Raw genomic sequence first — 10,645 nt, forward strand, 5'->3', positions numbered from 1 at the left:
ACTCTGGGAAATAGTGAAGGACAGGGAAGCCTGGTGTGCTGCAGTCCACGGTGTCACAAAGAGTTGGACATGACTGAGCAAGTGAACAACAACCACCACCCACTATTTAGAATAGGACCTTTTACTTTTGACTTTATAGAAGTCCAGTTCCTCGATAAGAAAATGTATAAATGAATGGTGTTATATCCATATAAAGGAATATAGCACAGCAAATTAAGAAAAAGAAAGAATGAATGTTGGTGCACAAAATGACTGATGAATCCTACACAAATAATGCTGAGTAAGAAAAGTCAGACACAAAATAATATATACTATATGATTCCATCTACATGAAATTCAAAAATAGGCAAAACTAATTGATGATACGGATTATAAGGATGATTATCTTGGTTAGGGGTTGAATACAGACTGCCAAAGGACAGGAGGGAACTTTCTGGGGATGCTAGAAATGTTTTGTATCTTCATCTGGGTGACAATAATATGGATGCTATACATGTGAATTATCATCAAGCTGTACACAAGATCAATATACTCAATCCACCTTATTTGTCATCCTTCAATTAAAAAACAAATCATTTTCTGATGCTAAAACACAGGACCTATGTCCCACTACCAGAGATACATTTCCAGAAAAGTCTGAAATTGAGCAAACTGATTTCAATGAAACAATCTCACTTTAGGAACCTTGGGGAGGGGCTTTACAAACACTTTTCAATGTTTCTGAGCTGTTAACTGAAACTTACGGACTGCCTCAAAGTCTGGGATGTTGCATAGCTGCTCTGAATGCCAAAGGCTGGGGAAACTATGCATGGATGAAGCAGAATCTTAGCACCTGTCATGATTCTTACATATTCATTTTTCTACTGCCCTACATGTTTATTTCTGAATAAGCCAGAGTAAGGCTTCCACATAGGTTATCTCATACAATGCTCACAGCAACTCTGTGAGGTAGTCAAGACAAGATCTGTGTTATCTCCTTTAGGAAAACAAAACCCAGAGGCTCAAGGTGTTTAAGGGACTGCACAAGATTTCAAATCCAATGAAGGCTAATATCATAAAAGAATCTAGGCCTCCTAGCTCCTAACCCAGTGTTCCGTTCACCAAAAAAATATTTATTTTAACTATGTGGGCTGAGAATGTAAAAAAGATCTACAAAGAAGTTCCACCCATGCCCAAGTTCACAAATCCATATTCTGATGAAAACTGAATAAAATATAAGTGAGAGAAAAAACCATAACCAATGGTTTAAATTTTCCTTCTGATTTCCTTTGGTTATCTGCTTGATTTCCTTTAAGCTTGCCTAGATTTCCTTTGTTTTACTTTCATACTTTTTTTCATACCTACCCTTTAGCCTTTCCTTACTCAAGGGAATTCAGACCGCCTACCTCTTCATGTACCTGCTGTCACTTAGCCAGAAAGGGATGATTCAAGGAACAAAGTCTCTTAATTAACTATGTGGTTAGGTGTATCTGCCCCAAAGGAGCTTTCTTTCTGACATGTTCTTGGGCTTCCCACTTTCTGGAATGTCTATGTTATATCACCAAATGGATTTGATAAAACTTGCCTGGGAAAGGACCTAAGCTAAGAACAGTCCTGCTGGAAAATTAAGCATAATATTTCCTGAAGAAAAAATAAAGCTATTCTGAGAAATCTTGCTCACCCAAAAATATATGGGATACCTCCCACCCCCTCACTATCTCACCATCAGGCCAACACTTGCTTTGAACTGCTTCAGTCTCACACCTTGACTGTGTGAAAGAACCCAGATAATCACTAGGTTAAGAAACACTGGCCATACCCTAGATTGGAGGACAAGGCAATGGCGCTAAGAAAGAAGGCATTCCCAGGGTTCCTTACTAGCTATTTGCTATTCTCTCTACATGACCCCTGGACCTATAACCATCCTCACCAATACTCATGTTCATCTACTCTCAAGCAGAGATGATATCCATGTGCATCTTTTGGAGGCAGCAGCTCACCTACGGCTCACAAAAAACGCCATCTATAAGATGCAGTGTGGATGCTTAACAACTTATTTTAGGTTAAGGTACTTTCCTAAGACAGCCTCCCATTCAAGTCCCTGGGCTACGTGTCTCCATGGAATTTCAAAGATTTAATTGCTTTTCATGGGCTCAGGTCTATTAACCACTTAGGACTTTGCACCAGGGGGGCTTCCCTGATGGCTCAGATGGTAAAGAATCCATCTGCAATGTGGGAGACCTGGGCTTGATCCCTGGGTTGGAAAATACCCTGGAGGAAGGCATAGAAACCCACTCCAGTATTCTTGCCTGGAGAATCCCCATGGACAGAGGTGCCTGGTGGGCTACAGCTCATGGGGTCAAAAAGAGTCGGACATGACTGAGCGACTAAGCACAGTACAAATCTGACAATGAATGATGAGGCTAGAAATGTACGGGAAGGGCACAGCTCCAGCTAATTACAATAAAGGAGCTGCCAGAGGTCAGTGGTCCAGCATGTCTATGGACATGGTAAGGCCTGGACTACACAGATCATTCTGAGGGAAGATCCACCATCTGAAAACTACTGCTCTGTAATGCCTCCATCTTTTTCTTTCTCAGCATTAGTTTCCTTACTTTCACAAAGTTAAGACTTTGTTTATTTCTATAGAAAAAAAAAGAATTGGATTGTAAATATGCCACTTGATTCTCTGGACTGAATCCAAGGTCAAAAGGCCTATAAGAGAATAACAGTTGATAGGAATAAAGTAAATGCCACACCTCAACACCTCTTTTCATCTACATTTCTGGCAAAGACAGGTCTTCCGTGATGGAACAATAGAAACTCATCCTGGTCACTCCTCATTCCTCTGGATCTCACCTCTCATCTCTGAGGAGTTAGAAGTTAGTTGTATGGGGAATACACAGTATCACAATTGTTGCCAGGGCTGCCACATATTGCCACACATGAGGACTGCACAACTCCAGATGGCACCATTCAAATAGGCTAAAATGTATATGGAACCCTTGTAATTGCAGAGTGCACAACCTGCACAACCAGATGCTGGAGTGTTGCTGCTTCTAGGAAAAAATATAGCTGTTTATATTGATGGAGCAGTTTATGATGTTTCAGGTTTGGGGTTAAGAGTTACATGTGCTGTGCTTAGTCGCTCAGTCATGTCTGATTCTTTAAGACCCCATGGACTGCAGCCCGCTTGTTCATGGGGATTCTTCAGGTAAGAATACTGGAGTGGGTTGCCATGCCCTCCTCCAGGGGATCTTCCCAATCCAGGGATTGAACCCAGGTCTCCCACACTGTAGGCAGATTCTTTACCAACTGAGCCATCAGGAAAGCCCTAAGATTTACATGCATCACCTAATTTAATATTCGGGACACAGTCTTGAGATAGGAACTATTTACTATAACCATTTTCAAATGATCAAACCAGGCCTTAAAGATTTTAAGAAATGTTTCCAAGTCATGGCTATTGCCCACCAAATATTTATTATATGACCTTCTGAAAAAGATAATGTAAAGCTTTTTGTCTATTTACATGTCTTGGTTATTTATAGTATGCACCTGAGATGATTCCCTTAGTGGAAAGAGCTCTGATTTGAAGGCAGGATATGTGGTCCCAGTCAGTATTCTAACACATCCTCTAGCAAGCCATAACCTTTCAACATATAAATGAAAGTTTCCAGGTCTAAAACTTTCTACCTAAATGACCTTGAAACAATGTTATCAAACTTCTGGATTCCAATTACTCTACTTACAAAATAAAGCAAATATTTGCCCTTCCTAATGTATGATTGGTAAAAATAACAAATGTTAAAATAATTTATAAATTATAAAGTCCCATACAACTGTAATAGGACATTAATAATGATTATTTTAAAAAGCAAAATGTCCTTTCCAAATCAAGCTGGGCAAATTTCTATGGAGTGTTGTCAGGCAGTAATCCTGAGAGTGGCAATAGGCTGCAACTTTTGCTCACACAACTCTCCTTCTTTTCTCCTACCCGCAGGCCAGTCCCTCTTCACCTTCTGCAGACAAACTGCCTTATAAATGCTTTCATTTTTATTAATGATACTACTCTCCTCCCACCTTCCACATAAAACCTTTCATGAACCTTCTTTCTCTTTTGTAAATTTGTGAAAGGATCAATAGGATTTAGAAGAAGCTCATTTTTCAAATAGCTGTACATATTCTCAGCATTTCAAAGGGTTTTCAGTAGCCAGTAAGAGTTCACCAAATCTAGAACTGATCTCATCTTCTCAAGATCCAAGTACCTTTTGTCTTGCCCAATGACTTGATGCCACACACATTAATAAATATATCTTCAATGCATAGTGCTGGGTGAGTGTGGCTCCCCCTACTGAATATACAAAAACCCCAGAGAACACTCTGTTTAATCTAGGGACAAAGAAGAATAAACTCATTAATTTCAAAATAGTGTTTTCAAGATACCAACAATGTTCTTGTAAGCACTTCCCACAAACTTCAAAGATACATATGCAATTATTTTCTCTTTCCCCTGGTAACATCAAAATCCAGAGGCTCTCCAGAACTGCATCCCAAAAAACCCAACTCCTAATGCTGTTCTCCATCCCAGCTCTCCCATCTTCTGCAGCTTCTCAACATTTAAAAATATAGAACTGATTAATTATGAATGCTGTGGCTTGTCTGACCCACATCTCACCTTACTCTTTTGCTCCTTTGGAATTCCATTCCATAGTCAGAGGAATATCAATTTCAGAAAATAAGGTTTCCCTGATATCCAACCTGAAGTTTCCTTCTGTGAGTCTCATCCTATTACTTCTGTGGGCCACGCTAAATAACTCTTCCCCTTCACTGCCACTCTCCCTCTTCAGGGATTTGTGGATTGTTACCATGGCTTTTCCTTCATCACCACTTAGCCCAGCCATATATATTTAATTTTTTTCGTCTTTTGTCATAAATCAGTCCCTTCAACTCTTAAATCAGCTCTTGGCTCTTCTCTGGACTAACTCCAACTCTCCCAATTCACCTCCAATAACTGATATCCCTTCTGGGAGCTCCAATTTACTCTCTATCTTCCTTCCCTCTCTCTGCCCTTTCCAGAAATGAAATAGGAAGGGACTAATAGATATGTGAGTTCAAGGGTCAGGAATATTGCATTGTATATACCTACTCTAAATTGCTTAGGCTTTTCCACAGTACATATAAAGTCCCAAGTCATATATCCCCTTTCCTGGAATGAGAAGACAGGTATTAACAGTGAAACAACTCCTCCTATCCCACAGATCATTATCCTCTAGGCTTCTGCCTGGAGGATGGCAGAAGCAAGATGTCAAGACGTTTACACAACAGGTTACAAAGTAGAGTTATGGGCAACATGGTAGCCTCCAGGCAGACATCATTTTTGAGGTTTGGGCTGACCCAAGATAGTGTACACCATTTGTATAGCCCGAGTAACTCTCTGTACCTCTTTTCAATGAATGGGTGTTCTGGGGAACTACTTCAGACTTTTCACATGTTGAGCCCATTTATGAATTCACAATAACCCTCAAAGAAACACCATTAATATGTCATGCATTATAAAGCCTCTCAGACATCCTTTTGTTCTCTCAGATAGCCCAAAATGCAAGTGATATGGAGGTATTGCTTTGTTCTAACTAGGTGCTTTTCCATTTTTTACCAGATTCCTAGTCATGGTCTGCTCAGGTTTAGTACCCTACCTTTAGTCTGAGACAAATGGGCTATCCCAGGCCCCTCAAAACAAGGGTTGGCAGAAGACCCATCCTCTCTACTTCCTTCCCCACAGACAGCCCCACCAGCAAGACCATTCCCCTCTGGATTAGACCATCAGTTACTCGGGCAGAAACAGGGAGAGATTTACTGAGCTGTGCCTATTTTCCCCTCACTTAATTGAAGATCCTATGACACAGAAGAGTTAAACACCTTTTCTGTAAGTCAGGGTCTATATAAAAAGAATAAATCCATTTCCTCAAACAAGATAAGTAGCAAAATTAGTCCAAGTGTGACTAATTGTTCCAAGTGTGAGAACCTAAACTTCAATTTTGATACAAGAAAATGAATGAAATCACAATAATATATGTTGCCCCAAACATAAAACATGATACAGAAGGGTGTGCCCAGTCCCTCCACAGGAAGTCTGCAGTAGAGACTATCAAAATGAGGCTGGGGAAGCAGTGATAAGGCGAGAAGCTAGTCCTGCATGGCCAGCTGCCTAACTGCAGACAGCATATGTCTCAGAGCAGGAGAGTCCAGCCTGTTCCAAGTGTGATCACCACAAGGCCTGAAGTGCTTTTCAATAAGCTGTCTGTCTCTCTGGAGGTCATGGGGAGCTCATTCAGTTACACTTAGTGTCTTATTTGATCCCATCAATAATCATTTGATCCCAATACTGCTGAAAAATGCTTGGCTAAAATTTCTAGCCTTTTAATGGCAGAATCCTGGCTCTTTCTAAAACTAGCATTGCTAGATGTGTCAAATGATGCATAAGGGCTTCGTCCTGCTGCCAAATGAACTGTGTTGCCGAGGGAGGATTTGGGATGTTCACTGTGCTTCCCTACAGCCAGTAGCAGAGCAGCTCCCAGAGCACACTAATCTCTACATGAAACTCCCTCACTCAGCAGCTCCAACTCCTCATCTAATGCTTGACTGGAGTATATTCTTCAAAAGCATTAAGCGTGTGACTCTCCAGAGGCACCAGTGATAACTTCAAGCAACCTGCTTGTTTATAGTAGGTAAGTTCAGAACTATAGAAAGGACCCCTTTGCCTATATCAAGAGCATCTAGACTGCTAGGGCCTGCCTATATAACAAGAAATGATAGGAAAGTTTCAGAGATGCTCAGAGACATTTAAGTCGGAGAAAATCTGCATTCCCAGAGAAGTAATTTTTATGTCCATTACACAAACATTAGGCACTAAAAGAGAATGTTGCATGTATAAACCATGGAAGCCAAGACAACATTAAAGCACAGCTGTTCTTTACAAAAGTATCTGTGGTGAGACAACAGTATTGGTCTCTATCTCAGTTCACAGAAAGCACTATCAAATTCATCAGATCCTGTCTCTTGCCACAGGCTAGTATAAATTCCAACACTGAACATAAAGGGGTCATTTTAGGTGCCAATACTACTAGCGCTAATGCTGAAATATACATCCAGACTCCAAGGGGACCACATACCAGTATATTTTTTCTGCAATGACTGAGAAACCTCAGCTTTAGAATATCCCTGCATGAGACTACTGGGTATATGTGGGAGTGTGTGTGTGTGTGTGTGTGTGTGTGTTGGGACAAACATGGGAGATACTTGTAGCTCTATAATAGGCTTTTTTCCAATGCTTTCCATCCAATTAATACAGAGACATTAGTAACCAGTGAAGCATGAGAATTTCATTTATTTCTGACAACGGGAATGATAGAAAAGACGCCGGGTTTTACTCAATGAAATTAGTGTAGGCATTTAAAAGGCATGCTTTCTCTTCTGCGCTTTCTCATTCATTTACATTTTATATTTTATTCACAAGCCTCTCCCCAATGGTCTTACAAAAGAAACATCCATTCAAAACCACCTGGTTTTCCCAGTCAAAGGATATTATGGGAAGAGTTAGGAGTAAGTGCCTAAATACATAACCCCAACTCAGTGAATGTGGAAAGAAAATGAGAGTAAATGAAATATAAACCTCATTTCAGGAGTCTCCAGCAGCGAGATCTGCAGAGAAATGGGCCTTTCAGAAACAGGCATTCAGATCTGCTACCACAGATACTCAAGCTAAGAACTGGAGGGAAGGAACTGGGGGCAGGGAGAGAAAGGGAAATCAACTACTGCCTCTTCCTGGCTTCAGAGTGACTCCCCTAAAGGAAAACAATCTTAGCTACTTTGCTCCCTCTCTCCACAACTCCCTCCATTACCCTGTTGCCTGTCCCTTAGTTCCTCTGGGTCTCTCCCAATACATCTGAGAGGAAGAACAAGAGTCTCTGAGTGGACAGGAACTGGGGTTAGGTGGAAAGCAGAATGAATTAATGAAGAAGAGGCCATTCCTAGGTAAGTCAACATTTGAAGAGGATAGCTGGGTGGAATTCAATAATAAGGAGTTCTATATTCCCTGAGAAAGTGTATCACATTCCCCAAATTTGTGGAGGCCAGGAAGAGTAACAAAGGGAAAGGAAGAAAGGTAACAGTTGAGATCTAGAACTAAGCTCTCAGAATGCAGAAGTAATAGAGGGATTTCAACTGTCTTAGGAGCCCCAAATAAAGGACATCCGATCTTGGCTGCAACCTTGTGTCTGTCAGTAGAAACAGTCATTCTACCAAGAACAGGAAACTCGCCCCCCCCCCACCCCCGACTTGGTCGCTGAGAAAGAAGGGACAGTCCCTTGAGGAGTGACTGCATTCATGGAGAAAATATAGTATAACTGGGGAGGAAGGTTTGAGGGAGGAAAAAGGGCTGAGGTTTTGGAAATCGGGGTTAGTTGACAGTGGTTGCAAATTGATGTGTGTAAAAAAAAAAAAAAAAAAAAAAAAAAAAAACCACAAACAAATCCCGAACCACCCAGGCGGGAGCTGCTCACCGGTCCCAAAGATCTGGAAGAGAAGGCGGGGCTGGGAGGCGCGGATCGCGGCGGACAGTCTTCCCTCTCTGCCCACTTCAGACACCTTCTTCTCCGGCATCAAGCGGATCCTCAGCCGCCCTTCGCCGTGTCGAATCCACCAACTGAACAGCTCAGTGAGATTGAACTGAAGCAGCCCCGCAGTCGCCTCCTCTGGAGGCCCGACACAGCCCTCAAGGATCGCCTCCTCTCCAAGCTCCAGCACCAGCTGCTTGGCTCGCCGAAGCTTGCGAATCGAGCCTCCCTTCAGAACCCTGGACAGCGTCCGTGCTTGAGCCGGGGTGGGAGAGCTGGCGCCTGCTGTCCACGAGACCCCGGGTGGTGGCCCCACCAGCCTAAGCAGTGGGGCGCAGTCTAGAGCCAGCGAGCCGCGCGCCTCCAGCCGGCCAGCCCTCGGCTCCGAGGGGGACGGCGGTGGCAGCAGCAGGTCCCGAGCGTAGACGCGAAAAAGCGAGGGCACGACAAAGTCCACAGCCAGGCTCTTCCTCTGCAGGCGCGAGTAGCTAAGCGGCTCCCGGGGCTGCAGGGCCGGCCCCGTGGCCGGAGAGCCCACGCGCTGGCCGGTCTCGATCCCAGTCCCGGAGCCTGAAGCTGCCGGTGAAAGCAGCAGCAATAGCAGCAGCCACAGAAGCCCTATGGCTCCCATCCCGCCAAAGGGTGACTGTTTATGCTAGAGCTTCGATTCCCCGGGATCCAGCCTCACCCTCTGCTCCCCCTCAGATGAGAAGGGGTTCCTAACAGTCGTTGGTCCTGACAGGCTCCTTCCACCAAATCTCGGGGGACTGTCCGTGTACTAGATTTCCTTTCCTCCCACTGCAAGGAGGAGAGCAGGAATCTCAATAAAACGGGGCTGGAAGCTCAGGGGCGTGTCAAGAGACCCTGAAGCGCGAAGGGCTCAGCAGCTGGGACCCTATGCCGTTCAGAATGCCGCGCCCCCGCCCGTTGATCGCCGAGCTTTGGAATGAGAAAGACTACTATGGTTGACGGGAGACGGCAATTAGGTACCGTCCTCTCCTGCCCCTCGCGGCCTGAGCTGTGGTCTGTCCACTGTTGAGCGGCCTCCAACCCTCTGCAACTTTTGTGCCGGGAACGGTGGCTCCGAGCTGGTATTTGGTGTCCTAGCCGCCTCCTGAGCTGCTTTCGGCTCTTCTGAGCTCCTCTTCCGCGTCTAGCAGGGAAACGAGGGCACCAGCTGTTTTCTCGCGCACCCTCCCGCGATCCTCCGCAGCGGGAGGTCTTCGGACTGCACTACTAGCTGAACTTCTGGACCTGAATCCAGCCGTTGCGCTGCGGAGCGGAGGCTCAGGCCGCCGCCGCGCAAGTTTACATCGTCCTTGCTCTCCTCTCCCGTCTGGTCTCAGAGTTCTCAGGCACCAAAGCGGCCCCAGTGGCAGAAGCAGAGTGAAAGCATTCAGGGACCAAAAGCCCGAAATCTTGCTGCCCTCTTCTCACTCATCGGCAGCTTCTGCGGCTTCAGTGGCTGGGCAGAAGGTGGCCGGAAGTCGCCTCTGTGCCCCGCGACCCTCTGGGCCGCGGCTGCCAGGGTGCCAGCTGCTACTGCCGCTGCAGCCCCGGGAGCCGCTCTATCGCATCTGCCTGGTGGCCCGCCACTTGCAGCTGGCGGAGCCGCGAGCGCGCGCCGAGAGGGGCCGGGCCGAGGCGGGGGCGGGGTTCGAATGCCAGCTCCTCACCGCGGCTGGGCCCACGCAGCCCCGCCCCACCCCGCCCCGCTCTCCCGCCAGCCAATGGTGCGGCGAGGTCGACTTCTTATGCAAATCTGCAGAGGACCACCCCCCACCCCGCTTTCATTGAGAAAAGCACAGAGCCCGCCCTACCCTCCCTCCACCGCTCTTCCCTCCCTCGCTCCTCCTTTGCCAGATTCCCTGCCCTATGTCGCTTCTGTGTGAACAGGAGCGTGTATTAGATAAATAGTAGGACTGGAAGAGGCCTTTGTAATCAAGTATTCTAATTTCGCATTTAAGGGAAGTAAACGAATCCGACTTCGGAAAAGCAGTTCTGGAATAAAACTGGAGGCCAGGGGAGGGGAGAAGGGAGGGGCAGCGTGA

General features: G+C 45.3%; 1 protein-coding gene across 1 annotated transcript in view; it reads right to left on the reverse strand.

Annotated features, from left to right (window-relative positions):
• Positions 1–10,154, reverse strand: part of ALK (ALK receptor tyrosine kinase) — a 786,987-nt gene extending 776,833 nt beyond the window's left edge. The window contains exon 1 of the mRNA XM_043468949.1: positions 8,541–10,154. Coding sequence (XP_043324884.1) covers positions 8,541–9,225 — 685 coding nt within the window. The 5' untranslated portion in view covers positions 9,226–10,154. The remainder of the gene's footprint in view (positions 1–8,540) is intronic.
• Between the last annotated feature and the right edge of the window lie 491 nt (positions 10,155–10,645).

The sequence above is a fragment of the Cervus canadensis genome, chromosome 5 (assembly GCF_019320065.1).
Source record: "Cervus canadensis isolate Bull #8, Minnesota chromosome 5, ASM1932006v1, whole genome shotgun sequence".
In the NCBI taxonomy this organism is placed as follows: Eukaryota; Metazoa; Chordata; class Mammalia; order Artiodactyla; family Cervidae; genus Cervus; species Cervus canadensis.